Source organism: Penicillium lagena (assembly GCF_028827675.1).
Source record: "Penicillium lagena strain IBT 129212 chromosome Unknown utg000001l_segment0_segment0, whole genome shotgun sequence".
Classification (NCBI taxonomy): domain Eukaryota; kingdom Fungi; phylum Ascomycota; class Eurotiomycetes; order Eurotiales; family Aspergillaceae; genus Penicillium; species Penicillium lagena.
Window position 1 is genome coordinate 4980207 of NW_026623222.1, and position 27435 is coordinate 5007641.

The window sequence follows — 27435 nt, forward strand, 5'->3', positions numbered from 1 at the left end:
TATAACCAGTTATTTCCACAGCCCCACCTACTTTCTGGCGGTGAAACACGCGTGGCAATACGCGACCTCCATCTAAACGGCGTGTCTCACCCCTCGTTCTTTTTTGTTTCAAAGCCACACTCCCTCCCTCTTCTCTTCACCTCCCCTCCCCGAACACTCTCTCCGACATTGTGAGATCTCCTCCCACTATCTCAGGTGAATTCCTCAATCGCAGTGTACGCCCGCCACAATGGCGTCTCCGGCTGTTAGACAAGCAATCTCATCAGCGGCCCTGCAATACTCGAAACCCGAGGGCCAGGTCTTCGAGTACGGCACCGCAGGGGTATGTCACCGATCTTGAACGATCATAGTTGTCTTAGCTAACCCTCCAACGACTGCAGTTCCGCATGAAAGCGTAAGTTCCTCACCTCCTTCGCCTACCTCCGGTCTGCCCCGCCTCCACCTCAACCCCGCGATTGTCCCTGAGGCCGTATTTTGACCGTTTGCGCAGCGACCTTCTCAACACCGTTGTTTTCGCAGTGGGTCTGCTTGCTGGGCTTCGATCGAAGAAGCTTAGTGGACAATGGATAGGTGTGATGGTCACCGCGAGCCACAACCCCGCCGAGGATAATGGCGTCAAATTGGTCGATCCGATGGTGAGTTTTTGCGGTATTGATTGTCGGTGAATATTTACTGATTGGGTAATTGCTAGGGTGAAATGCTCGAAGTAAGACCAACCTCAATGGATAGACAAAATTCTTTAATTTTTGACACATAATTAGGCCGAGTGGGAGGCATATGCCACCAAGCTGGCGAACGCCCCGTTGGAGACAATTGCCGATGTCTACGATGAGCTGGTCAAGGAAATCGACGTCAAGATGAGCAACCCGGCCCGTGTTGTCTTCGCGCGGGATACGCGTGCGTCGGGTTCTCGTCTGGTGGGCGTGCTGAATGCCGCCCTCACCGCGACGGAGGTCGAGTTCCTCGATATGAAGTTCATGACCACTCCTCAGCTGCATTACGTTGTGCGGTGCAAGAACACACTCGGGACACAGTATGAGTACGGCGAGCCGACGGAGACGGGCTATTATGAGAAGCTTGCTTCTTCTTTCAAAAAGGTCATGCGCGGCGTCAAGATTCAGGGCAGCTTGACCGTCGACTGTGCCAACGGTGTTGGCGGGCCTAAGCTCAGGGAGTTCATCAAGTACCTAGAACCGGGACTTGATATCAAGGTGGTGAATGACGATGTCATCAATCCTGATAGCCTGAACTTCGAGGTGAGTTGTCATGTCCAGGGCGCTATGAGACAGAAGGCTAATAACATCAAGTGCGGTGCCGACTACGTTAAAACCAAGCAACGTGCCCCTCCATCCTCCAAGGCTGCTGCGCTCGACCGATGCTCTTCGTTAGACGGTGACGCGGACCGTCTGGTCTACTACTTCATGGATGAGAGCAACATCTTCCGACTTCTGGACGGCGACCGCATCGCCACGCTCGCAGCTTCCTTTATTGGTGACCTCGCTCGGAGTGCTGGAATCTCCCAGAAACTAAAGATCGGTGTCGTGCAGACCGCATATGCCAACGGCGCGAGCACCGACTACGTTGAGAAGGTGCTGAAGCTGCCCATCATCTGCACCAACACAGGCGTCAAGCATCTCCATCACGCCGCGCTGCGGTTCGACGTTGGTGTCTACTTTGAGGCAAACGGCCATGGCACGGTGACTTTCTCCGAGAATGCGCTGAAGGTCATCAAGAACACCGAGCCCCAATCCCCAGCCCAGCAGCGCTCCCTCGAATGCCTACAGGCCCTAACCGACCTGATCAACCAGGCCGTCGGCGACGCCATCTCCGACATGCTCCTGGTGGAAGCCATCCTTGCCCACAAGGGCTGGACCCCGAAGGAGTGGCTAGGGACGTACACCGATCTCCCCTCGCGCCTCGTGCGCGTGGAGGTCGGCGACCGCTCGATCTTCAAGGCCTACGACGCCGAGCGCAAGCTCGAGTCTCCGCCGGGTCTCCAGACCAAGATCGAGTCCCTGCAGTCCCGGTATAACAAGGGCCGTAGCTTTGCTCGTGCCAGCGGTACCGAGGATGCCGTGCGTGTCTACGCCGAGGCCGCGAGTCGGTCCGAAGCCGATGACCTTGCCACCCGTGTCGCCAATGCTGTGCGCGAGGCGGGAAGTGTCAAGGAAATCCTGCAGACGGTTTAAGAGATCTATTGGTGTATGCCGCCCGAATGTGTCATGGCAGGGAATCCTGCAGCAAAAATCAGCGAGGAATGGCTCACTGCGCGGCATTGCCAGTTTCTTACCAACTCGAAAATTCAACGACAGTTTTCTGGTCTTATTTGCCTCTCTTAGGTCCGAGGATCATGGCCGTACCCAAAAATAGCATCATTGACAGTAATGAAATTTACGGATACATGCCTCCCTTTCATCGTAGCGTAGAAAACAATGTGGTATTGAGAGAAAGTCTGGTCTCATTTATAGTACACACAGCACGTATATCCATAGATATTGTTTACAGGTCGTTGGTAATTAATATTTGGAGGATGGGCAGTCGTGGAGGTGAGTATGTTTCCTGGAAGTATATGAGAGTTTCAATATCAACGCATTATTCATGATTGTCGACTTGGGATGCCCGAGACCCTGTTTATGTCTGTTCCAGAAGTCTGACTATTCTAGCAATCTTTCATATAGAGACAGACAGGCCATATCAACCCTCATCCTGATCCATCTCATCCCTCGACCTCTTTCCACCAAACTTGTTCTTCCCCCTCGCCCCGCGCTTCTCATCATAATTCTTCATCTCCATAATAGCATGTCTCTGCGCCTCACTCACCCGCTCAGCCAGGACCATCACTTCGTCCTTCGCGGCATCATACTCGTCCAATTTCTTGCCCAACGCGCCTTCAATCCTCTGCCAAATCTCCACATCATACTGCGTCACGAAAGAGATAGCAACTCCACTCTTGCCCGCGCGCGCTGTCCGTCCCACCCGGTGGATGTATGTCTTGCTGTCTGTTGGTAGGTCGAAGTTCAATACCACGTCGACGGAGGGGATGTCCAGTCCGCGCGCTGCGACGTCGGTTGCAACGAGGATATCGCGACTACGACTGCGGAATTTGCCTAGCGCGCCGAGACGGGCAGATTGTGAGAGTTGACCGTGGAGAGGAATGGCACCGAAGCCGAGTGTGCGTAGTAGGAAGGCTAGGCGCTGTGTCTCGTGGACGGTCCGGGTGAAAACGATGGCTGATTGTCCCGCGAATTCATTCAGCAAATACACCAGGTAGATATCCTTGTGTTTATGTGGGCGGAGCAGAAATGCCTGTTTCAATGTCGAAACGGTCTGATACTTGCTCGATGATACCGACACTCGCAGGGGATTTGAAAGTGAAGCTCTCTGCAAGGACTCGACTTTGGAGGAAAGAGTCGCCGAAAACAAGAATGTCCGCCTCTCTTTGGGTAGGACGCGCAAGATCTTATCTAGAAGAGGACCGAAGTCGAGGTCCAAAAGCCTGTCCGCTTCGCTGGAGGGTGGTATGTTAGTGTGAGACTCTCGTAGGGGGCTGAGGAAAGACCAACTCCATAACGAGGTACTTCAAACTTCTCAGCGAGAAGCCTCTCGTATTTTCAAGATGATCCATGAGTCGACCGGGTGTCGCAACAACGATGTGTGGTTTCTTGCCCAGAGCAATTGATTGAGATACCATGTCCATACCACCGACAATTACCGCCGTTCGTACAGCGATAGTTGATCCGAGTGCTTCGAAGGATTGGGAGATTTGAACCGCCAGTTCTCGCGTCGGGGCGAGGATCAGGCCGAAGAAGGGTTGGGGTTTGTCCATGAGTGCTGCGTAGAGTTAGTACCATCGTTTATTATATGGAAAAGATAGGTGTCGTACCTTGTAGGATGGGTAGGGCGAATGCTGCGGTCTTTCCACTGCCTGTTTCGGCCAGACCGATTAGATCGCGGCCCTGGAGTGCTAGTGGGATCGACTCGGATTGGATCGGCGTCGGTGCCTTGTAACCTATTGAAGATGACTCAGAAGAAGGTCATTTTGGAACGTTATAGGTTAACAAACCCATGGTCTCGCAGGCTTCGCATAGAGAGTCGATGATCCCAAGCTCTTTAAAGGACTTTTTGGCTGCGGGCTGAGCAGCTTCGGTGTCTGCCTCTGCCGGTGGTGCTCCCTCTGAGGCATTGGAGTTATCATCACTGTCATCGGCCGGTGCCTCCTGGGCGACCTTGCGCTTCTTTGTGCCAGGCATTTTTGCGTCTGTCTTGTTGTTCGAAGATCCAAAAAAAAGTTGCGCCGCAGTCAAATCTATGTGGGGCCGGAACATGGTTGATCCGCTGGATTTTTTTATCTTTTTGGTTCGAGTCGCTTTTCTTCTCATTGCACAAACACTACAACTGTACTGCAACATGGCTAAAGCACGAGTCAAGAAGCGCACCCATGTCAAGCCCCAAAATGCCTCGGCAGCGGCCAAGGCTAATGCGGCCATGTCCAAGACTCCCAAGTCCATGGTCATCCGCGTTGGCGCTTCGCAGGTCGGATCCAGCGTGAGCCAGCTGGTTAAGGACGTGCGCACGATGATGGAGCCTCATACCGCCGTGCGATTGAAGGTATGTCATGGATGGAGACCCATTGACGCCACCCCCTAACCTGACATGTAGGAACGCAAATCCAACCGCCTGCGGGACTACACCGTTATGACCGGTCCCCTCGGTGTCACGCATCTTGTCCTCTTCTCCAAGTCCCGAACAGGCAACACGAACCTGCGGCTGGCTGTCACTCCGCGCGGGCCCACGCTGCACTTCCAGGTGGAAAACTACTCGCTCTGCAAGGATGTCGAGCGAGCACTCAAGCGGCCCCAGAGTGGCGGACAGGACCACAAGACGCCGCCGTTGTTGGTCATGAACAATTTCAATTCGCCAGATGCCACAGAAGACTCAAAGGTCCCTAAACGTCTGGAGACCCTGACGACGACAATCTTCCAATCGCTTTTCCCGCCGATCAACCCGCAAGCCACACCTCTGACCTCCATCCGCCGTGTGATGCTGCTGAACCGCGAGCCCGCCGAGTCTGAAGATGAGGGTTCGTATATCCTGAGTCTACGACACTACGCCATCGCTACGAAGAAGACTGGTGTATCGAAACGCATTCGTCGGCTTGATCCCAAGGAGATTCGGAATCGAGACAAGAAGAAGACTGCCGTCCCGAATTTGGGGAAACTGGAAGATGCGGCGGACTATCTACTCGATCCCTCGGCCGCGGGATATACCTCTGCGAGCGAGACCGAACTGGACACAGACGCCGAGGTCGAGGTAGCGGAGAGCACGACCAAAAGGGTGCTCAACAAGCGCGAAATGCAGCGCCAACGGGCTGGAGAAAAAGACCCAAAGAAAGCTCCGTCTGCGCCGGGGGTGGAGAAACGGGCCGTCAAGCTGGTGGAATTGGGACCGCGCATGAAATTGCGTCTGATGAAGGTTGAGGAAGAGGTCTGCGAGGGCAAGGTGATGTGGCATGATTTCATTACGAAGACTGAGGCGGAAGTGAAATCATTGGATAAGAGCTGGGATAGACGCCGGAAGGAGAAGGAGCAGCGGAAGAAGCAGCAAAAGGAGAATATTGAGCGGAAGAAGAAGGACAAGGCGAAGGGGAAGGGAGAGGAGGAAGACGACGATGTGGATATGGATGATGAGGAGAATTGGCTGAGTGATGATTTCGAGGATGAGGAAGAGGAGGAAGAGGAGGAAGAATGAAAATATATACCCAGGCCATATAGATCATGAACCCTTATTTCTTCAACTTCTCGTCCACAATCCGGGCCACCATCTTTTCCAACACCGCAAAATCCCCGTTGGCCGTGCCTGCAAAGTAGCCCTGCACGCTCTTCTCGACGTATTTTCCCACAATGTCAATCTCGACATTCACCTCCTCGCCCACCTTCTTGCCCGCCGTCACCACCTTCTCCTGCGTATAGGCAATCAGCATCACCTCCCAGAACCCATCCTCCCCATCCACCACCTTGGTGACGGTCAAACTCGCCCCGTCAAGGGTGACATATCCCTTCTCAACGACATAGCGGAGGATGTCCTTCTCGCGCGGCTGCAGCCGGAACACCAGCGCATTGCCATCAGGAGTCACCGACAAGATCGTCGCGACCGTATCGACATGGCCCTGCACGAAATGACCGCCCATGCGCGTATCGGCCGACACCGCGCGCTCCAGGTTCACCGGGGATCCAGTCGTCAACGACCCGAGATTCGTGCGGCGCAGCGTCTCCGGCGCAACTCCGACTTTGAACCAGGTCTTGTCGAATTCTGTGACCGTCAGACATGTCCCGTTCACGCTAATACTATCCCCCAGATGCGCGTCCGTCAAGATCTCCGCGCAGTCCGAGATGGTGAGTGACGTGCCCCCACCACCGCTGGTGGTGGTGTCAAGGGGCTCGAGGGCCGTGACGGCTATTCAAACATATTGTCAGTGCGGTAGAGCATAATATATCTTTTTGGGTGTTGCTTACTCCCAATTGTCTCAACCAGACCCGTAAACATTTTTGTGGTAGATGGTGGAAGATCTGTCTCGGTCTCCCTCGGCTTCGGTTCGGAGGGGCAGAGCGGTGTCGGCGTTTCGGCGGAGCTTCTCCAACTCTGTTTCTCCTCATATACTTCCGGTTGTCATCTTTTCTGTTTTGTTGGATGCATGCATAATACCCCTTAGACCACACAATGACTGCGCTTAGATTCCATGCGCTCGTCCGAGCGCGCCCTTCCTGGTCTGGTTCTGTCTTGCGCCGCTCCCCGCAGCAGCCATGGCGGAGCTACTCCGCTGCGGCGACGACTGGGGGTGACACCTTGCCCTTGGCAGGGATCAGGGTGCTGGATATGACGCGGGTGTTGGCTGGAGTGGGTTTATTTACTCAATGGCTTGGAGATTGTTCTGACATGCTTGGCTTAGCCTTATTGTACCCAGATTCTGGGTGATCTGGGGTATGTACCTTGAGCTTCCCCAAACATGAAGATGCTAAGATCCCGGTGCAGAGCAGATGTGATCAAAGTCGAACACCCCACGCGAGGCGACGATACCAGAGCATGGGGCCCCCCGTATGCGAAATATGAGGATGCCTCCAGGAAGGGCCCGGGAGAGAGCGCGTACTACTTGGCGGTACGAGACAGGCACACTGGAATCCTACCAACTGACTTGGCTGACGAGGTACAACAGGTCAACCGCAATAAGAAATCTATTGGCCTGTCCTTCCAGCATAAATCTGGAGTCGAGATCCTCCACAAACTAGCCAAGGAGTGCGACGTCCTCGTCGAGAACTACCTCCCCGGCGGACTGAAGAAATACAACATGGACTACGAAACCCTCAAGGAAATCAACCCTAAGCTAATCTATGCCAGCATCACGGGTTATGGACAAACAGGGCCTTACAGCAACCGAGCCGGCTACGACGTTATGGTCGAGGCGGAGATGGGTCTGATGCATATCACCGGGTCCCGGGATGGGCCACCCGTCAAGGTCGGTGTCGCTGTCACCGATCTAACGACGGGACTGTATACATCCAACGCCATTATGGCAGCATTGCTCGCCCGCGCACGGACGGGTAGGGGCCAGCACATCGACGCTTGCCTGAGCGACTGCCAAGTCGCGACGCTGTCGAACCTGGCCAGCTCCGCACTGATCAGTGGAGAAAAGGATACCGGAAGATGGGGCACCGCGCACCGTCAGTGGACAATACCCTCACTTCTTTTGTTTTCGTACTAACATCATTCAGCATCAATCGTGCCCTACCGCAGCTTCAAGACCCGCGATGGAGACATTCTCTTTGGCGGCGGCAACGACCGTCTCTTCGGCGTGCTCGCCGATCGACTCGGCTTTCCGGAGTGGAAGACAGACCCCCGTTTTGTGACAAACAGCGATCGAGTCAAGCATCGGGCCGAGATCGACGGCATGATCGAGGATATCACCACGCAGAAAACCACGCAAGAATGGTTGGAGATTTTTGAGGGGAGCGGCATGCCCTATGCGGCTGTCAATGACATTCAGGGAACATTGAACCACGCGCATGGTATGTGCCTTTTACCTGGGCCTTTTCCGCCTAACGTCTGCTAATATCGCACTGCGAATAGTTCAAGCCCGCGGAATGGTCACCGAGGTGGACCACCCTGCTTGTGGGCCGATTAAGCTCGTCAACACGCCTATCAAGTACTCTGAGGCGACACCTGGTGTGCGCACGCCTCCTCCTACTCTCGGTCAGCATACAGATGAGATTTTGACAGAGATTCTGGATTATGGGGAGGGCGATGTTTCCCGTCTGAAGGCTGACGGGGTAGTGTCATAGAGATATATATTTCAACAATCGGCATTGTAGATCCCTATGGATGCAGTTATAGATACCTGAGGACCTGATCTCCTTCAAACAGCATGGTAACTATCAATCAAATGATAATGACGGATCAGTCATGGAATGTCGCATCGTATACCCCAAATTCAGTCATCAATCACGTGACGCTATACAGACCTTGGGTCCTTCGCTCCATCGCACTTTCCCTCCCCAGTGAGGCTCCCTCAATCGCCATTCAAGACGAGGCAGGCGCATTGATCGTATGCACCGTGTCCACCATACACGGCAGCAGCACTCACCCCCCTTTATAAATTCCTCTCTCCCCTTCTGTTCTTTCTCCTCTTTTCTCGCATCTTCAATGCTCTAGTCTCCTCCGCACACCTTCATAACTTTATTCCCAATATGAGACTCTCAAATCTTGGCCAGCCTGCAGACCAGGCTACACAATCTCTCCTAGCACAACCCACAGAGAAATCCATACATCCTCCACCGCCGGATAAGGTCGTACCCCAATCAGCCGAACCTCCAGCCAAACGATTGAAGATCACATTCAACCGGGGCGGGAATATGCCCCAGATCCTGCCTCATCCTCACATACAGCCTCCATCTTACACCCTGCCCACATTCACGACCACGCCGCAGCCCGTGCGGAATACTGCTTCTGCGCCTCGGGGCCGGAGAAGGGGTGGGGCGAGCCTATTCGGGAAGCGCAAGCGTGCAGACGAAGATATCATCAAGGCAGGACCGGACTCTTCGTCTGAGGACGGTGACCCTGATTATGAGGCAGGTTTTATGCCCAGTTCAACGCAGACTCGCTCCGGTCGAGCGGTTAATCGGCCTGCGGCTTATACTTCGATTCTTCCTTCTCCGCAGAAGGATCCGAGTCTCCCGGAAAAGGCTACGATTACTAGCACAAGTACAAGCACGGGCACAACTCGAAAACGCAAGCATTTCTTCCGTAAGAAAGATGCGAATATCATTTGCATTCATTGCCAGAGGGGAAACAGCCCTTCGACCAATACTATTGTCTTCTGCGATGAATGCAATGCGCCGTGGCACCAGAGGTGCCATGATCCTCCGATTGACGACGAGGTTGTGCTTGTGAAGTCAAAGGAGTGGTCTTGTCATGAGTGCAAGCCCGTGCCGCGACCGACTGCCCCATCTGACATGTATCAAAAACAAAAGAAGAAGACAACACATCCCGTGCAGCCTCTGACCAAGGCTCCTCCTGCTCCGCAGTTTCATGTCGGAGGGAACTGGTTCACTGCGGCAGAGAGGCGAGCGTACCTCTCGTCTCTCTCTCATGCCTCGCTCGTGGAGTTGCTGGCCACTATTTCAGATAAAAACCCGACAATTCCGATCTTCCCTGTCAATATGAACGAACTGCGGGCCTCTGAATTCGTTTACCAGCCAAAGACAGCACTTGCTATGGCCTCGGTGATGAATGAGCGCGGCGCCGATTCGATGAAGACACCTCCTGAATTGCCCATCATCAATCCGGCGATGAGAACTCGCAGGGCTTCAGTGCCAGTCAACCAGGCGACTTCATGGACCGCCAGGCGGAAGACGCCCTCTCGCGGAACCTCTGCCCCGACGAAACCCACGGCAACCAACTCTGCAGATGACCCGACAACTGGGGTACATGCTGCTCCACAGACCTCGGAATTTCCCGTCCCTGAGGGATCTCAAATACAAGATCAGTCTTCGCCTGTCGCTGCATCTATTGAACCACCCAAACCAGAAATCCATGACCAGAAGCCTGCGCGCACAGAGGCGGACGACGAGGACTTTGAAGAGGTTGAGGACCACCGTCTTTACCCACGAGCGGGCAATGGATTTCGTCCGCCGTTAGGTCCAGATGACTTGGACATCCTTCGAGAAGATCCTGAGTGTACGACATTCAGTCATGCCCTGCATGGGCCTGCGAAGCACGCCAAGAAGCCGGTTCAGGTGTGGGGGATGATGATGAAGGGGTAGGAATCTAGAACTGGTGATTGTCAATTCGATGGAGTGAATTGAACTGGAACGGTCGGGGAGATGACTGAATGATGTGATGATACTCTTGTTTATATTTTTTATCTACTTAGAGCAGATCAGCCGCACTAATTACTGATGATCGACGCGTCCAACTCGACTTCTCCAACTTCACTTCTTCAACCTCCCACTCCAGACCGAGGAATAAACACTCAACGACTTTACGACAAAATATGCATGGATTTAATAATATCATCACCAATACATAATGTCTTCACCATCGCTCATTCACACCACCCCCGCAACCACCCCATCATCCTCCCAACCCAAGCAATGGCACGCATCCCTAACCCTCGACACCCTCCTCAGCGTCCTACACCGCACCCTCCTCAACCCAGGACTATCATGGCTCCTCGTGCTCTCTCTGCGCGCGCAAGTAACGCCAACAAACGACCCCGTCTTCATCGGCTCCGTCGCATACGCGGTCCTGCTGACAGCGCTCTTCGTGCTCAAGATCGTCAACCAGCGCGTCGCGCACGGAAACCCCCGCGCTGTGGATTTCGCGTCGGAAGTCGTCGTCGTCACAGGCGGTGCTAGTGGCTTGGGCCTGGCTATTGCGCAGATGTATGCCATGCGCGGGGCGAGCGTTGCCGTCTTGGATGTTGCGGTGCTGGATGATGAGCAGTATGAGGAGGTCTTTGGGGGACAGGGGGTGGGGGAGGGGGTGAAGTATTATCGTTGTGACGTTGGGGATCGGAAGGTGGTTGAGGATACGAGAGGGATGATTGAAGAGGAGGTATGCTATGCTTTGCTATGCTCTGCCAAGTACTGTTTGTCTCATGGTTTTCTAACGTCTGAACCTCACCCAGTTGGGGACGCCGACTATCCTAATCAACTGCGCCGCAGCACGCATAAACGGTCACCCCCTCCTCAGCCTGAACGCAGACGCATTTGAAAAGACCATCCGCACAAATCTCCTCGCCGGATTCCACGCCTACCAGATCTTCCTACCCGGCATGCTGTCAACAGAAAACGGCGGGACCATTGTGACAGTCAGCTCGGTGCTAGGCCAGTTGTGTCCGACAGGATTATCAGACTACTCAGCCAGTAAGGCCGGGCTGAGCGCATTGCATCGGACGGTCGAGGCGGAGATTCGAGCGTCGGGACAAGAGGACCAGATAAAAATGCTGCTCGTTGAGACGGGGCAGATTGCGACGCCGCTTTTTGATTGGGTTGATACGCCGAATTCGTTTTTTGCGCCTGTGCTCGAGCCCGTGCAGGTTGCGCGCGAGATTGTGGCCGCGGTTGATGGCGGGCGGGGAGGCGTGCTGAGATTGCCTGCTTATGCGAAGCTGGCCAATTGGTTTGTTGTCTTGCCCGCTGCTGTGCAGCGGATTGCGAGGTTTGTGAGTGGGATGGATGACGCGGTGGCCAAGGGGGCATCATCTCAGGGACAGGCAGCTGCGGCCTCGGAACGAGCTCCAGGAGGCGCGGTAGATAAGAAGAGAGCGTGAGCCCAGTGTAGTACATACGGCGGAATCTGCACATTATCCACTCATGAACAGTTATTGCTCCCGCGCAAGGATCATCTTCTCGCGCTCGTTCTGTCTCGGCTTTAAATCGCTCTTCTTGGTGTGCTTGCGCACGTTGTCCTCGCGTCTCTTGATAGCAGCCACTTCTTCGCGCTTGATCTCGCCCGCCTTCTTGACCGTTCTCGGCAGGTGACGTTGGCGTTTGATGCGGCGGATCTCAGGCATGTGTCCGTAACGCTTGATCAGAGCCTGGTCATACTCCAATTTCGCGCGCTGACGAGCACTCTTGATCCCGCTGCGATCAGATGCGTTGGTGCGCCACAGACGAATATTGCCATCGTCCGACCCGGACAGAAGGTACTTGTTGTCCGGGGTGAATTTCGCGGAGAAGACACTGCACGATCCATTAGTATATAGTCGGGCTTATGATTCAAAAGAGACATACCGCTGCATCCGCGTTGTGTGGTAACAATCCCTGGAATGGCCGTGGTTTCTGCTCCACAACCGCACTGTCCTGTCGTATGATGCTGTCACCAATTCCTCGCCTGTTGGGCTAAAATCAACATCCATCACGGCGGCCACATGGTCCTTCAGCACGTTCAACGCCCGATCCGTCTTTCTCATGTCAAAGATATAGGCGTTGTGGTCCTCGTTCGCCACGGCAAAGTTAAAGGCCTCCATTGGATTCCATGAGACGGCGTTGGATGCCAAGCGTAGAGTCAACTTGTGGACTGGCGACGAGGTCCGCAGGTCGTACATAATAACGGAGCGATCCATGGCGGTCGAGGCAAGAATGGACGTTTCGGTCTGGTTGAATGCGACGGAGGTAATGGTGTCGACGCTTGTTGGCCAATGGAGAGTTTGCGAGGGCGTAGAAGACGGCCGGGAGAGGTCGTAGATGGAGATGACAGAGGAAGACGCCGCAAACGAAGAGTGGTCACGGTGGTGCGAGATGCCGGTGAAGGCAGTTGAGCCCAAGTATGTCGCCAGCGGCGGCGACTCGGGCGTCGAGTTGTACGGGTCCCACAACTTGACGGTCTTGTCGCTTGCGCATGACAGGAGTTTTCGCTCTGGGGTCCAACACAGACCCTTGACCATATTCTCATGGCCCTGCGTATTCCACACTTCGTCTTGGATCGTGAGATCCCACACTTTTACCACGCCATCACCACTGCCGCTAGCAAACCGTTCTAGTGAGCCGGGATCTTTCGCCATGGTATACACGCCGTCCACATGTCCGTTACCCATCTGGGCCAGGAATGGGGCGGCAAACAGACGTTCCATTTTCACGGCATTGAGAGCACGAGTATATTCTCGAGCACGCTCGAATGGATGCTGGCTTGGATCGAGATTCCGCGACTGGCGAACAGTCGTCGACCCGGGGGCCTGCTGGGACGCCGTGGGGCGGGAAAGGGCTTTGATTTTCTGATATCTGTTAGAAATGACATTTTAAACTCCGCCGAGAGGCACAACTCACCATGGTGTTGCGGTGGAAACGAAGGTCAAGAAAGAGAACCGAACTTTTTTTTCTTTGTATGGGCTGACTAAGTGCGGTTCACCGCCTTGGTGCAGCTCAGCCAGCTTGGAGCTGCCGCCCTCGCGAAGCCGCATCACCTCATCCTTCGTTTGCCCTTGCCGTCTTTCCTTGCTCTGTACTTCTATCCTCCCGGTCCAACTCTGCTTCATTCAATTACCCCGTTGCCAACCCTCAACCATGGCCACCTTGCAGGTCTCGCAGCGGATAAAGCAAGTCCGGGATCTGGCCAAACAGGACAAGCCCCAAGCAACCAGCAGTTACCAACAGATCCTCTCTGAAGGGCCCGGGTCGACAGAGGCCTCGTCAAGAGATTATGAGCAGGCGTTGGTTGGCCTGGCCGAGCTCTACCGGGATGACAAGAAGCCGCAAGAGATCGCAGATCTCATCAAGACCAGCCGGGACACCTTTTCGTCATTTGCCAAAGCAAAGACGGCCAAATTAGGTAGGGTACAACCATTCTCTATTGATTCCTCGATGCTGATGGTTTTCTAGTCCGCCAGTTGTTGGACCTGATCAGTGAAATTCCCAATACCCTCGACCTCCAAAGCGCCGTCATCCACTCAAGCATCGAATGGGCCATTGCCGAACGACGGTCCTTCCTCCGACAGAACCTCCAAGCGCGTCTGGTGGCCATTCACATGCAGAAGCAAGCGTACTATGATGCTCTCACTCTCATCAACTCCCTTCTGCGCGAACTGAAGCGGCTGGATGACAAGCTTATGTTGGTGGAGGTGCAGTTGCTCGAGTCGCGGGTGTACCATGCTCTGGGGAACCAGGCCAAAGCCCGTGCCGCTTTGACGGCTGCTCGGACGTCCGCTGCCTCTGTATACACGCCGCCTAATCTGCAGGCAAGTCTGGACATGCAGAGCGGCATGCTGCACGCCGAGGACAAGGACTTCAACACTGCATTTTCCTATTTTATCGAGGCGCTGGAGGGCTACAACTCTCTCGACGAAGGCGACAAGGCCACCGCTGCTCTGCAGTACATGCTGCTGTGCAAGATCATGCTGAACCTGGTGGATGATGTCACGAACCTGCTGGGCTCGAAGCAGGCTCTAAAGTACGCCAGCCCTCGGCTGGAAGCCATGAAGGCCGTGGCCCGCGCTCACGCAAATCGGTCGCTAGAGGAGTATGAGAAGGCTCTGTCAGACTACCGGTTCGAATTGGGCAGCGACGTATTCATTCGCAACCACCTCCGGCGTCTGTATGATGCCATGCTGGAGCAGAACTTGATCAAGGTCATCGAGCCTTTCAGCCGGGTGGAGTTGGACCACATCGCCAAGATGGTCGGGCTGGACACGCAGCAGGTGGAGCGGAAGTTGTCACAGATGATTTTGGACAAAGTCATCATCGGTGTCCTGGATCAGGGCTCGCGGTGTCTGATTGTGTACGATGAAACGGAACGGGACCAAGCGTACGATGCGGCGCTGGACACGATTGAGAAGCTGGGCAATGTGGTGGAGGGGCTGTATACTAACCAGGCGTCGCTCCTGGAGTAGTTTCCAATTGATTTTGCATTTTCCTGTCCCCCTAGTTGTGTTCTGCGTCTTACAGTAGTCGGCCGTCTTGTTGCGTGTTCCGAAAAGGGTATAGCGCCGGCGGCCAAGAATCGCGCCTCGTCTTCTTCCTGCCATCCGCCTTTTCCCTCCCTCTCTTCTACGCCTCATCACTCAATCTGCCTCTAGCCCTCACAATGCAGGCCCCCATGCAGAATTACGCCCGGGGATACCCCCCGACCGCGCAGCGGTCCCCAGCGACTCCCCGTCGCGGGCCTCCCGGACCCGGTTTGTCCTAGTCCCTTTCCTTCCCCATCAGCCCCCAAGTCTAATCGCGAATCTCTGCGCTACAGGAATGCCCGTTCCCATGCCCCAACACGCTGTCAACCCGCAGTATATGCCCACCCAGCGCGCGATGGCACATCCCAACGAAGGTGCTCTTCGTCGCAGCCGCAAGCCGACCGACAGGAACATCCCCGACGGAATCGAAGACGTGGTCATTGGCGAAGGTGTCCAGCAGTACAAGAGCCTTCGCGATGTAGAAAAGCGATTGGATGCAGCCATTGTCCGCAAAAGACTGGACATTCAAGATTCGGTCAGCCGGACCAGCAAGAAGTACCGGACCATGCGCATCTGGATCTCTAATACTGCCGAGAGCCAACCGTGGCAGGGCCCTGGCAACAACCCAGGCTCGGGCCGATATAAGGTGCGCATCGAGGGACGTCTTCTAGATGATGAGAACGACCCCACGGTTCCGCCAGCCGGTGAGAAGGAGAGCGAGAAAGCTGGTGGTGATGATGCGATGGAGCAGGATGAAGCCGAAGCAGACAAGTCGAAAAAGACCGCGTCCACAAAACAGACTCAGCGCTTTTCGCATTTTTTCAAGTCCATCACGGTTGACTTTGACAAGCCAGCCACCGCCATCCCCGAGGAAGTTAAGCCAGTTACCTGGGCCAAGCCGCAGGTGCCCCCCAATACGACAGCACCACCAAATGCGGAGTTTGATAGCATCCAGTTCTCGCGAGCATCGCAAGAGAATCTAAATGTTACCATCAGCCTCGTGCGGGATGAAACCCCGGAACGGTACAAGCTGAGCCGCGAGCTGGCCGAGGTGCTAGATGTTGAGGAGGAGACTCGGAGTGGGATTGTGCTTGGAATCTGGGACTACATCCGTGCGATGGGACTGCAGGAGGATGAAGAGAAGCGCCAAGTGCGGTGCGACCACCGTCTGCGAGCGGTATGCCTGTCCTATCATCTCCAAGTCATTTTTGCGGTGTTGCTAACTCTTCTTTCAGATTTTCGGTCGAGAACAGATGTTCTTCCCCCAGATTCCCGAAAGCATCGGCCCACACACCAGCCCCATGGAGCCGATCAAGTTGCCCTACACCATTCGCGTCGACGAAGAGTTCCACAATGACGCGACCCCAACCGTCTATGACATCCAGGTCGCCGTGGAAGACCCCCTGCGCACCAAGATGATGGCTCTTACCCAGAACCCGCAGTATGCCGCCGGCATGCGCCAGATTGCCTCGCTAGACGACCAGGTCGCGCTCATCGTGCAGGCGCTCACCCACTCGCGTGCCCGCCACTCTTTCTACACTGCCCTAAGCAAGGACCCGGCTAACTTTGTCCGCCGCTGGATCAACTCCCAACGTCGCGATCTCGAGACCATCCTTGGCGAGGCTGGTCGCGGTGGCGGTGAGGATGGTAATGCACCTGAGTTCCGTCATGGCGGCACTGACAGCCCTTGGGATACGGTTGTGGCTCAGGAGGCCGTGCGTTATATGCTGGCTAAGCCAGAAGCCTCTTCTGCGCGGTAGATATGCCTTTCAATGGCGATTTTGACCTTGGTTGTGACTCTGAATCTGTGTATTATCTTTTTTTTGTTTTCGTCTTTGTGGTACGGGCGCTCCGATGGATGGTGTTGGTATTGCGATGCTGTCGTCTACATAAGAATTTTAAGGAATGAATAATCGTTTTTAGGTAAAAGTTTTTTGTATATTGTTTCATATTCTCTACTGAGAGTAAACACTAACTGAGACATCATTATATCTTCTTCAAATCAAAGCACAGCTCATCTGACGCCTTTCGTTGCTTCATCCAGCAATACACTCCAGTATCAAGAGTGACAGGGGGAGAGGGGGAGAGAGAAAGAGAAACAGAGGAAAACGTGTGAAGGAAGTGAAGAAATGGGGAAGTGAATAGACACAAATATAAAAGAAGCAGAGGTATCAGACAACCTCCACAAAACAGCCCTAGACCCAAAGAAGATGTTCCACCACTTCACCCACTATACAGGACACAGGGCATCCAGGTCCGTACACCAAGGCCGGAACCAAACAGGACTCCTCTTCCAAATGTGCCTCCAGCAGCCTGGCCAAGCTAGACAAGACAAGACAAGGCAGGCGAAAACCAACACAACACATCTTGCACATCCAAAACAATCAAGTGCCAGGGCTAGGCAGAGACACCTGACCAATCAACTCAGTCTTCCTCCTACGCAACTCCTCCCCAAACCCCTTGTCAATAGCCGACGAGATCTGCTCCTGTGTAAGAAACTCGCCCGACCTCAAAGCCGTCTCATCCTTCTCCAGCTGCGCAGCAGCCTCAAGGACAACGTCCTGCGCAATCTCATCCTTGATCTTGGCAACTTTCTCTGCGCGTGACAGCTCCTTCTCGTCCTGCACTTCCGCAACGGGCTTGCGGAACCGCTTGAGCACTGTTTCCACCATCTTTGAGAACCAGTAGAAATTCAGGGAATTCAAAATCAGATTCGACGTCACGTATGTGACTACCAGCCATGTCGGCACGCCAGAGGCAGTATACTCCGCGAACCGGGTGATTTCAGCGTTGGCTCGCGCGCAGGTCTCGTCGATACACATGGCGCCGTCGCGGACTGGGTGGAAAACGTGCGCGTTGACGTTTACGGGTTGTTGGAGCGGCGAGGACGACGCAGACCACGTCTGCTGCAGGGCATACCACATGTCGCGGTAGACGACCGCAGACTGCCAGGTGCCCCAGACGAGTCGGCATGAGAAGAAAACAACCAGGAGGAGCATGCCATTATACCACTGTGCGCGACTGCCAGTCATATTGACTTTGTCGAGGAACCAGTGGATATTGAGGAAGGGGCTGGAAAGTTCGTAGAGAATAAAGACGGGGCCGTAGAAGTTGAGGAACGGCCTGAATCCCAGACTGAATACCCAGAGGGCGCTGACAGCGTGAAACAGCAGGCCAATGCCGAAGATGCGCAGGTACACGATGCTGACGATGAGATCGTACAGAAAATAGCCGACTGCGAGCGCCTGGATTAGCCCGCAGGCGCCGGTGTACCCGAACACGCGCTCGCCCGCAGACATGGACTTGCGCTCCTGGTCTGCGAACATAACCCACAGCGCGGCAGCGTTGACTAGGACGCTCTGCACGAGGGAAACGACGTGCACGTCCCAGTTGAGTCTGGTGCGGGCGTTGAGTTTGGGGTAGTGGTTTGGAAACAGTTTCGGAGAGAGCCATGGGGCGAGCACGCTGTGGATGAATTGGTAGAAGGCGAAGGCGAGCAGCACTTCATGGATGTGCTCGGCGAGGGTCGGGCTGTTGAAGTGGAGCGCGTAAGGCTTTATGAAGCTCCGCAGCCAGTCCGGAGGTGCCGGGAAGGGGTCCAACATGGTTTCCGGACCGCCTTTTGATCAAGGCAGAGCTGAGGGAAGTTGGTTGCTGGATGGGTTGGGGAGGTGGTTAGATAGCGGAGATAGCTGCTCCGTCTAATGCGAGAGCCGTGGCAGAGGGGCGCTTCCAGGTTGATCTACCATGGATGAGCACCAGATTGACCGAGACACCTTTAAGAGGGAACGAGCTCCATGGCGTGAGATCAAAGAAGTCAAGTGGACGGATTGATTCATTATTGCACTAAAACGGCCTCGGCTGATCCGATGGCTGCCTGGGGCATCCAAGTCTCATGACCTGGTGGGCAATCCGTTGGGGCTGACATCAGCAGTCACGCGAGCAGCGAGAGAGTAAGTATACTCGAGTTTAAAGATAGTTGCTCATTCATTCAGAACTGATCATCACAGAACAAAGAAATTCATACAAGCTCAAACGAAAAGGAGAAAAGGAAAATAAAACACCCCTAGTCCCAATACAGCACAAGTGGTATATTAGCGAAATCAACAGTTCGCGTGCAGAAAGAAAGAAAAAAGAAAGAAAGCAACTCCAAGCACCATGCCCTGCAAACCCATCCATCTCACGCAACAGAGATATCCGTCCCAAGCCCGCTGTCACTAGGAGGCGGTGCATTTTCAAGCAACCTCTTGTGGATAGAGGCGGTTCGGTCATCCTGCTCCTCCACATCATCATCCGGGTCCTGGTCCTCGTGCGCAGTGTGCATGTCACATTCAGACTCAGTCCTGCTGTACTCTGAGCCACTGGCGTCTGAAATAGGGGACTGTGACTCCTCCACGACACTACTTGCGACCGTAACCTGACCGGTGGTGGAGCTCATGCCGCTGGTGCGTCGGTCTGTCGCCGAGACCATGCTCTCCGTCTCCGTCGCCGTCACGCTCTCAGTGCACGTGCCGGTATAGCTGGTCCGGCGCTCTGTCTCAGCATCGCTCTCACCCCCGCTGTCGAGCTCATCTTCTTCGAGGACGGACTCGTTCTCCTTGTTGGCCAGCGAGGTGCGACCGCCCCACGAGGCCTTGCGTAGCGAGAAGTTCGATTTGACCGAGTGGCTGCGCTTTAGCCCGGTGACGCTGCTGTTGCCGCTCACTTGTCGATCCGCAACCCGGTTACCTGTGACATGGCTGAGACTGAGAATGCGCCGCTCCTTGCCGATGTTGGGCTGCACAGCCGCCAGGCCGGCCTGGAGTGAGGCTGGTACGCGGCGTTTGAGGGCAATGCCGACACCATTCCCGAGTAGATCGCGGTTGTCTTTGGAGTCCTTGGTGGTGCTAGCGTAACTGGTCTTGCTAGTCCCACTGGAACTGCGAATGGTGCCATGAGAAGTCCGGTTGCGCTTCAGACTCATATTCGGCACGCTGCTGTTAGACCGACTGAGGAGCACAGAGCGAGCATGGTCGAGCACACCCTCCAAGATCCGCTTCTCCAATCCCTCGGCACGATCCTCCATGGTCCGCATCTCTTCGTGGCGGATTTCGAGAGCAGTTTCGAGTCCGGAGAGGTCCTTGTTCAGTTTTGTGTTCTGTTTGATGAGATCCTCCTTCTCCGCCTGGAGAGTGGAGATGATGCTGAGCAAGGAATCCTTTTCTTCATTCAGACCGACGATGTCAGCTTCAACTTGCTCCCGCTGTGCGACTCGGCGTTCCAGCGCAATGGCAGCATCTTCGGCTTCCTGGCGCTTCCGTGTATTTTCTTTGGCAACCATCGCGGACTGCGCAGTAAACATCTCGTTCATCTTGCGGTGAGTGTTCATGATGTCCTTGTGCATTTCATCAAGCTTCATCATTTGCGTAACTGAACTCTCCGAGTTCGCGGTGTGGCTAAGGAGCATGTCCAGCTTTTCGTGGACGGGGCCATTGCCGTTGGTAGCATGATCAAGAAGCTCATTAAGTTTGTCGTAGACCGGACCGTTCGCACCAGAACCTTGCTCCAGAGCGCGATCGAGCTTTTCATGGAGCTGGTCGTTTCTCGAGTGATCAAGAAGTGTAGTCAGAACTTCCTGGACCTGGTTGTTCTTGGCGTGTTCCAAGAGATCGTCGAGCTTGTCATGCAGCGGACTCTTTTCAAGGTCTTCGCCTGCGGGAGGAAGTGCATGCATAACCGTAGATGAGAGCTCCGACCTGGACTCATCTACTGCCTTTTGGGAGTGGTCGTAGTGCTGGCTAACTATCGAGAGTATTTCCTGAACACTCTCCAATATCTGGGGGTGAAACTCAAGGAGCTTGCTTTCCACACGCTCCGTGGTTGCGGCCATTCGCTCGCTTTCAACTCGGGCTTGTTCTTGGTGCGACTTGACTTCATTGGACATGTCTTCCATCCGGTTGCAGGATTCTTCAACCTTCTCGAAGAACGTCTTGGTGTCCACGCTCATTCGCTCGCACGACTCGCTCACGCTTGTGCCCATAGCACCGATGACAAGCTTGATGTCCTCAGCAAGGGCTTTGGTGTCAGTCAACGCCTCGGTATGGGTCATATCTCGCTCCTCGGTCTCGGAGAATCGGGAATGAAGAGACTCATGGGCGTCGTCGTACTTGGACATGACTTCGGCAATCTTCTCGTCGATCTTGGCCCCGAGTTCGACGATTATTGCGGCGCGAGTCTCGTCATGTTTGGTCATGACCGCGGCATCGCGTTCCTCGTTGTCGAGTTTTCCGGCGTCTTGCTCACCACGTGCGCGCTCGAACTCGCGATTGATGAGGTCGGTGAGCTCCCTTACGTTTTCGACGGTGGTGAAGCTTTCGGCTGTGACGGCAAGCCCTTCAAGAAGCTGCTTGAGTTCAGCAAGTCCCTCACTGCTGCCATCAAGCTTGCTCTTTAGCTCGTCGCCGAGTTCTCCAACAAGAAACTTGGCCTCCTCAATCTTCTCAGCTAGACCGCCATGCTCGACTTTGCGAGCCTCAAATCCCTGTCCCGTGAGATCATTGTCGGCTTCCATCTTCTCCCGGAACTCAGTGACAATAGTAGACAGCTCTTGTATATCAGCCTTGGTTGGAAGGGTCTCCACATCGGGGAGTCTCAGCTCGTCCACCTGCGACTTGACCTCGAAGATCATGGCCTCTACTGTCTGCAAGTCGGATTTCAGCAACCTGTCGGACTGTTCTGCGGCTTCATCACCCTTGGTCGATCCTTTCAATTCGTCCAGGGCAATCCAGACATCCTTGATCAGTCCCTCCAGAGTTCCAATATCTGACTTTGTGGGGGCGTCGGCTTCAATTCGCGTAGACAAGTCGGCGATAGAGTCCTTGGCCTCCCGGATTACTGCCTCGAGGGTGCCGATCTGTTCAGAGGTCGCGATCTCGTCGGGCGACGGGAACACCATATCGTCAATCTGGGCCTTTGTGCTCATGATTAAGCCTTCGATGTTATCGGTGTCCTCTTTTCGAGCCAGTCCTTCAGTGTGCTGGTTGCTCATCTCAGCCACGACGACCTGCACTTCCTGGATGGCGACAAGGAGTTCGTCCAGGTGTCCGCGTTTCAGTGCATCCTCGGTGGGCTCGTCGGCACGAGGAGTCTCGATGGCATCGACCTTGCCCTGAAGCTCGGTGATAAGCGCCTTCAGGCTCTCAATGCCACTCCCAACTCCCGAATCAGCGAGCATGAGTTCACCTCCCCGGGTAGTACCGGCATCATCGCTTTGAGATTGACGAAGAGAATCCATATCAGTCTTGAGATCGACCAGTCCATCCTTAATGGTGTCGAGGACTTCTGTCATGTCGAACTCGAAAGGCTTGTCCAGGAACTTCTTCAAATCATCGCGGATTGAGTCGACGCCATCGTTGAATGCGTCCAGAAGCTCGCTGGTAGAAGAGAGCATGCTCTCATTGCCATCTCGTCGCTGCATTGTTTCTTCACGGAGGTACTCGAAGTGCTCACGAAGAGCCGCGATGATCTCGTCCTTGTCGGCACCTGGCTCTGGGTGCACAACACTTCTTTGCTGCTCGGCAATGTCACGGATAGCATCAATAATCTCGTCCTTGTCACCAGGGGCTTTGTCCTGAATGAGCAGAGTACTAATGGTCGACCGTAAGTGCTCAAACTCTTTCTCCATGGCATCCAAAAGCTCGGGAGTATCTGGATTCTTGGGTGCAGTGGACGAAGTGGCATCCGTGATCGTTTTTTCCATGTCAGCCTGGAGAAGGCGGAACCCTTCCTTGACAGTGTCGATGATCTCGTGCTTCCCGGAGACATCGGTGGCTGTCACGACGTAGGCGTCAAGTTCTCTGCGAACATCATGGAGACCATCCTTGATCGCATCAAGGACCTGTTCAGTGTCTTTACCATTGGCTGCGGAGTACTGTTTGAATTCCTCCTTCATTCCATCCAGCAGGTCCTGAAGCCTATCTAGTACCTGGTCGCTAGGATTGAGGTTCACAGAGTTGGTCGCCTCGTGGAGACCCGCCGTTATTGCTTCCATGAGATCGTCTTTGTTTAGTTCGATCTCTCGGGTGATCGAGTTGGAGGTTTCAATACCCTCGGCGATGGTCTGCAGGATTTCCTCACGAGACACGCTTGGTTGGATATTGGCGACGGCACTGTCTCGAGCAGCCGATGAAGCTTCAAGGCCTTCTGCGATGGCAGCCAGAATCTCGTCTCGAGAAACGAAGGACTGAGAGGCATCCCTGGAAATTGAGTGTGAAGCCTCGATGCCATCCGCAATGGCATTCATGATGTCTTCGCGGGAAACAGTCGATTGGGTGGGTATGCTGAGAGCAGATTGTTGAGAGTTGAAGGCATCGTTGATGGCGTTGACGACATCCTCCCTCGTAATGTGTGTCCCGTCCTTCTCCTTGGCAGCAGCGAAGTGCGCCTCCAGGCCATCGGAAACGGCACTGACGATCTCATCATGACCGAGACCGGAGTCGAGAGATTTCGTGCTGAGCATGCTCTGCGTAGCCACCGATCCAGTGACAGCGGCAAGAATTTCATCGCGAAGGGAGTTGAGGTGATCCTCATCAAGGCCTCTGGAAGCAGTCGGCTCGGGCTTCTCCAGGCATTCACGAATGGTCCAGATGATCTCGTCTCTGGTGATGGTCTGCTGCTGTTGGTCTGATGGGGGTGGGACGAAGTTCTGCATTCCGGCTTGAACAGCGGCCAAGACTTGATCATAGGTCACGGCTTGCTCGTTTTGTGGCCGGTATGACTTGAGTCCTTCTGTGAGACATTCCAGGATTTCATCACGCTCCAAGCCAAAGTTCTGTAGCTCGATCTCCGGCTTGTAGGTCTCCCATGCTTCGCGGACGGTATCAAGGATCTCTTCTTTTTCCAGTCCAACACCTCGTGACTCGTTCTGAGCAGCTTGTGGAGGCTCGAATTCATCAAGAGCCTTTTTGACAATTGAGTAAATTTCGGCGCTGTTCATCATCGATTGGAATTGGGAAAGTGCCGATGAATGTTCTCGGCTCTCGTTGACAGTGGCAGCCAGCTGCTCTTTCAGGTCCTGAAGACTGTTTTCGACAACGGTAGCGATCTCTTCTGAGCTAAGAGCCTGGGGTTGGAGTTCCTTCTCGTTGCCAACATCCCTGGCCTCGTTGGTTGTCTCGATGGCTTCAAGTCTTCGGGCCAGATCCCGTCCCATGCCCAGAACCTCTCCACGCAGCTCGCGCACTAAGGTCTTCACTCCGCTGGTCATTCCGCCTCCTTCGATAACGCTATTTTTCACGCTCCTCAGAATGGACAGAATCTCGTCGGGGTTTGAACCCGAGCGTTCACCTTTATCGCCCTTCGCAATATCCAGCGCGTGTACAGTTGATGGTTCCATAGAGCCAAGCGAACGGGATCTAAGACCGTCATGCATGGTCTCATCAGGCGGAGCAAGCTTAGAAGTGTCGGCGACAGTGGAGGAGCGGATGAGGGCTCGATTGGAGGGGACCTCCTTGACGAGGTTGAGGATCTCTTCGAGCATCGTGGTGATCTGTTTGTCGGCAACCTTGTCGGATGGAGTGGCAGCTGGTCGAGACTTGATTTCGTCCACAAGTTCCAAAAGCTTTTCTTCACCTTCCTTGGTCGCCATCTCACGCAGGACTTTTTCGAGCAGAGCAATGCTGGCCGAGCCATCAGATACGGGTCCCGGTGATCCACACATTTCTCGATCATAGGAAGCAAACCGATTAGGGCTGGCCATACGGGGTGCCGAGTACTTCGTTTGTCTTGGAGAACTATCCAATTCCTTAGAGTTCATTCCATCCACAGAACTTAATAGAGCATTAAGATCAAACCTTGCGGAGTCTGGGTCCAGAAACTTGGAAGAAAGATTGGAGGTCAGATCCCTGAGACTTTTGCGAATGTCCTCGTCGCGGGCGTTGGTCGCAGCCTTGAGGCTGACCAGATCGGTGGCATTGTCTTTGCTTCGTCGGCTCAGCTGAGCCATTTCGTGCCGCAAACTGCTCGCAATATCGGTAAGGCTATGAATCTGAGATGAAATCGACTCCATGCTGTGCGCCTGTGGCTCTTGCGCTACTGGTGCGGGTGCAGCGAGCATTTTGGGACGAGTTGACGGCGATGGAGACTCGGTGTCTGCTGGTAGTTGCATGTTTTGAAGAGCCAACATGGTTGCTGAGGGAGGGGTGCTCTCCCCAAAAATCGGCTTGGAAAGGTACCGACTCGAAAGAAGGTAATTTGAGAAGTCACGCTCGGAGTGGGGACGTTGCGACGGTGACTCGGTAGTCTTCGAGTCCTCCGTCTTCGCTGGTGGTTCAGCAATCGTCGCACGCTGAGGTCGATCCGGCGACCGGCTGTCTAGGTAGTTGAGAAATTCAGAGCGGGCGTCACCGGGCTGCGACTGCATGCGCTTGTGGATGTTGCCCTTAACCAACTGTCGTTCTGGTGATGATGGAGGCTTGGGGGACATGGAGTTTGTTGTGTAGGAGCTTATCGTGTTTTCGCCGGGCTTATCCGTGAACTTGGCCGCGATGGCCTGGACGTTTGGCGAGATGTGAGATTTGGTGATGGGACTCATTGACCGCGGGTTCAAGGGCAATGGCGGGGGAGCGCGATCAGGGTCAGAACTATCCCACCTACGCGTGCGACGACGTTTGAGCATCAGTTTCCAGTCACTCATGGTGGTCATATCGGGCCGAAGGGATGAGGGACATCAACAACATACATGGGGATCTTCGACTCGGAATGACTCGGTTGGAGCCGAATTAACTCTCGGTCACGGGAAGAAATGTCCCGCTCGTGGGACGGCATGGTCGTCTCCCTCTGAGAGCAGAGTCAAGATGTCTCAGGAAAGAATTGAGCTGTTGCGGCTGGAATGCGCTTCAAAAATGTGATACGCGAGTCAAACAGTGAGGACGTCGCGGCATATCAAGGTTGATTGGATATCGCTAGAAGAAACGGAAACCAAAACAATCACACCGAACAATGAGGATGGGGAGAGGTTAGAGATGAAGGCGATCAGCCGAAACCAGTGGAGATGGGTGAAGAGTGGTCGTTAGGTCATGGAAGTCCAGACGCCGACACACACACCCGCGCTGCCCTGGGCAACGGGTAAACAACGGCAGAACGGAGCGGTGAGCAGCGGATTAACTGGCCGGCGGAACCGGCTCCAAACGGACTAGCGTGGAATCGGTAAACCAGCCAATGAATTGCAGGCACACAAACCTGGTCCACCACCACAAAAAACCGACTTCGCTTCGATCTCTTGTTCCCGCAACTTCGACAACCACCCGCCAATCCTCGACCGGGACTTTCACAATGAAGTGTTCGTATTCCTGGTTGCCTCTCTGTCATTACTATACGTATACTGACTCTGCTGCGACAGTCATGAAAGTGGGCCGTGTGGCCATCATCACCCGTGGCCGTTACGCCGGCAAGAAGGTACGAAAGCAACGCCTCTATCCCCCCTCGAATTCTGCCCGTTGGACGACACAAAGAGAGAAGAGTCTGGAATTTTGTGGGACGCACAAGCAATGATGGGAGACACAATGGAAGACAGAAGAGAAAAGACAAGACGGTGCTGACAGGGATTTTCGTCCAGGTCGTCATTGTCCAGCCCAACGACACTGGCTCCAAGGCCCACCCCTTCCCCTATGCCATCGTCGCTGGTATCGAGCGTTACCCCCAGAAGGTGACCCGCCGCATGGGGAAGAAGCTGGTCGACCGCCGCAGCCGGATCAAGCCGTTCATCAAGGTCGTCAACTACAACCACCTGATGCCCACTCGCTACACCCTCGAGCTGGAGGGTCTGAAGGGTGCCGTCAACACCGACACCTTCAAGGAGGTGTCGCAGCGTGAGGACTCCAAGAAGACCGTCAAGAAGGCCCTGGAGGACCGGTACACCAGCGGCAAGAACCGTTGGTTCTTCACTCCTCTCCGTATGTCCCATCCCGTTACTTGTTATTCACACTCGGCTAATGCGACGAAATAGGTTTCTAAATGTTTTGTCGATTCGAGCGCGCACGGTATGACGCGAGGCGAGGCGAGGAGAGGAAAAAAGCATCGAGCTCACCATCCCGCGAGCATGGGATGATGGATGACATATACCATGGCTGGAAACAGAATCGGGAATGTATCGATGAAGCATCCAGTTTTTACGAGGGACGTCACGCCTGATCGGGCGTCCGTCTGAATGAAATGGAAAATTTAAAATCAACTTCTGATTCGCGATAGGCCAAGGGGGAAGATGGTCAATGGCTGTAGACCGAGGCTGACGACCCGTCCCCTACTACTGTAGCCTGCGTATCCCCATCTGCCCAGACCTGTAGTGGATATTGCGATATTGCCCTTCGCCATTTCAGAGTATTGTGTCAGATAGGGCCATGTGAAGGCAATCCTTCCCCCGACCGATCTATATCTATGCACCTATCGCGGCATTCCCACGGGCGCATGTGAAACTAGCTCGTCCCTGCCGAAAGAAATCGCCTTCCATCTCGCCGAGGGAAACG

General features: G+C 54.4%; 13 protein-coding genes across 13 annotated transcripts; 8 read left to right on the forward strand and 5 right to left on the reverse strand.

Annotated features, from left to right (window-relative positions):
• Positions 1-229: 229 nt before the first annotated feature.
• Positions 230-2189, forward strand: agm1 (phosphoacetylglucosamine mutase PCM1; the record flags this gene model as incomplete). The annotated part of the gene is made up of 6 exons (XM_056974126.1): positions 230-322; positions 381-394; positions 491-635; positions 692-706; positions 762-1256; positions 1308-2189. The coding sequence occupies 6 exons, from the start codon at positions 230-232 to the stop codon at positions 2187-2189; spliced, it is 1644 nt and encodes a 547-aa protein (XP_056839243.1).
• Positions 2190-2694: 505 nt separating this feature from the next.
• On the reverse strand, positions 2695-4325 carry rrp3 (RNA-dependent ATPase RRP3; the record flags this gene model as incomplete). The annotated part of the gene is made up of 4 exons (XM_056974127.1): positions 2695-3508; positions 3564-3831; positions 3884-4009; positions 4064-4325. The coding sequence occupies 4 exons, from the start codon at positions 4323-4325 to the stop codon at positions 2695-2697; spliced, it is 1470 nt and encodes a 489-aa protein (XP_056839244.1).
• An 82-nt stretch (positions 4326-4407) lies between these two features.
• N7510_002201 (Brix domain-containing protein) lies at positions 4408-5748 on the forward strand (the record flags this gene model as incomplete). The annotated part of the gene is made up of 2 exons (XM_056974128.1): positions 4408-4608; positions 4660-5748. The coding sequence occupies 2 exons, from the start codon at positions 4408-4410 to the stop codon at positions 5746-5748; spliced, it is 1290 nt and encodes a 429-aa protein (XP_056839245.1).
• A 34-nt stretch (positions 5749-5782) lies between these two features.
• On the reverse strand, positions 5783-6543 carry N7510_002202 (riboflavin synthase; the record flags this gene model as incomplete). The annotated part of the gene is made up of 2 exons (XM_056974129.1): positions 5783-6453; positions 6513-6543. The coding sequence occupies 2 exons, from the start codon at positions 6541-6543 to the stop codon at positions 5783-5785; spliced, it is 702 nt and encodes a 233-aa protein (XP_056839246.1).
• Positions 6544-6717: 174 nt separating this feature from the next.
• N7510_002203 (CaiB/BaiF CoA transferase family protein) lies at positions 6718-8333 on the forward strand (the record flags this gene model as incomplete). Its single annotated transcript, XM_056974130.1, has 6 exons — positions 6718-6894; positions 6947-6978; positions 7030-7153; positions 7211-7715; positions 7767-8060; positions 8122-8333. 6 exons carry the CDS (start codon positions 6718-6720, stop codon positions 8331-8333), a joined length of 1344 nt encoding a protein of 447 aa, XP_056839247.1.
• Positions 8334-8738: 405 nt separating this feature from the next.
• N7510_002204 (phf1/phf2 family PHD finger domain-containing protein) lies at positions 8739-10313 on the forward strand (the record flags this gene model as incomplete). Its single annotated transcript, XM_056974131.1, has 1 exon — positions 8739-10313. One exon carries the CDS (start codon positions 8739-8741, stop codon positions 10311-10313), a length of 1575 nt encoding a protein of 524 aa, XP_056839248.1.
• A 265-nt stretch (positions 10314-10578) lies between these two features.
• Positions 10579-11824, forward strand: N7510_002205 (uncharacterized protein; the record flags this gene model as incomplete). Its single annotated transcript, XM_056974132.1, has 2 exons — positions 10579-11106; positions 11180-11824. 2 exons carry the CDS (start codon positions 10579-10581, stop codon positions 11822-11824), a joined length of 1173 nt encoding a protein of 390 aa, XP_056839249.1.
• Positions 11825-11875: 51 nt separating this feature from the next.
• N7510_002206 (rRNA-processing protein SOF1) lies at positions 11876-13322 on the reverse strand (the record flags this gene model as incomplete). Its single annotated transcript, XM_056974133.1, has 3 exons — positions 11876-12236; positions 12288-13267; positions 13320-13322. The coding sequence occupies 3 exons, from the start codon at positions 13320-13322 to the stop codon at positions 11876-11878; spliced, it is 1344 nt and encodes a 447-aa protein (XP_056839250.1).
• Positions 13323-13556: 234 nt separating this feature from the next.
• On the forward strand, positions 13557-14878 carry N7510_002207 (proteasome regulatory particle lid subunit RPN6; the record flags this gene model as incomplete). The annotated part of the gene is made up of 2 exons (XM_056974134.1): positions 13557-13821; positions 13872-14878. The coding sequence occupies 2 exons, from the start codon at positions 13557-13559 to the stop codon at positions 14876-14878; spliced, it is 1272 nt and encodes a 423-aa protein (XP_056839251.1).
• A 352-nt stretch (positions 14879-15230) lies between these two features.
• N7510_002208 (SWIB/MDM2 domain-containing protein) lies at positions 15231-16695 on the forward strand (the record flags this gene model as incomplete). Its single annotated transcript, XM_056974135.1, has 2 exons — positions 15231-16090; positions 16215-16695. The coding sequence occupies 2 exons, from the start codon at positions 15231-15233 to the stop codon at positions 16693-16695; spliced, it is 1341 nt and encodes a 446-aa protein (XP_056839252.1).
• A 624-nt stretch (positions 16696-17319) lies between these two features.
• N7510_002209 (TLC domain-containing protein) lies at positions 17320-18540 on the reverse strand (the record flags this gene model as incomplete). Its single annotated transcript, XM_056974136.1, has 1 exon — positions 17320-18540. The coding sequence occupies one exon, from the start codon at positions 18538-18540 to the stop codon at positions 17320-17322; it is 1221 nt and encodes a 406-aa protein (XP_056839253.1).
• Positions 18541-19115: 575 nt separating this feature from the next.
• On the reverse strand, positions 19116-25607 carry N7510_002210 (uncharacterized protein; the record flags this gene model as incomplete). Its single annotated transcript, XM_056974137.1, has 1 exon — positions 19116-25607. The coding sequence occupies one exon, from the start codon at positions 25605-25607 to the stop codon at positions 19116-19118; it is 6492 nt and encodes a 2163-aa protein (XP_056839254.1).
• A 638-nt stretch (positions 25608-26245) lies between these two features.
• N7510_002211 (60S ribosomal eL27 domain-containing protein) lies at positions 26246-26926 on the forward strand (the record flags this gene model as incomplete). The annotated part of the gene is made up of 4 exons (XM_056974138.1): positions 26246-26252; positions 26313-26368; positions 26487-26865; positions 26919-26926. The coding sequence occupies 4 exons, from the start codon at positions 26246-26248 to the stop codon at positions 26924-26926; spliced, it is 450 nt and encodes a 149-aa protein (XP_056839255.1).
• Positions 26927-27435: the final 509 nt, after the last annotated feature.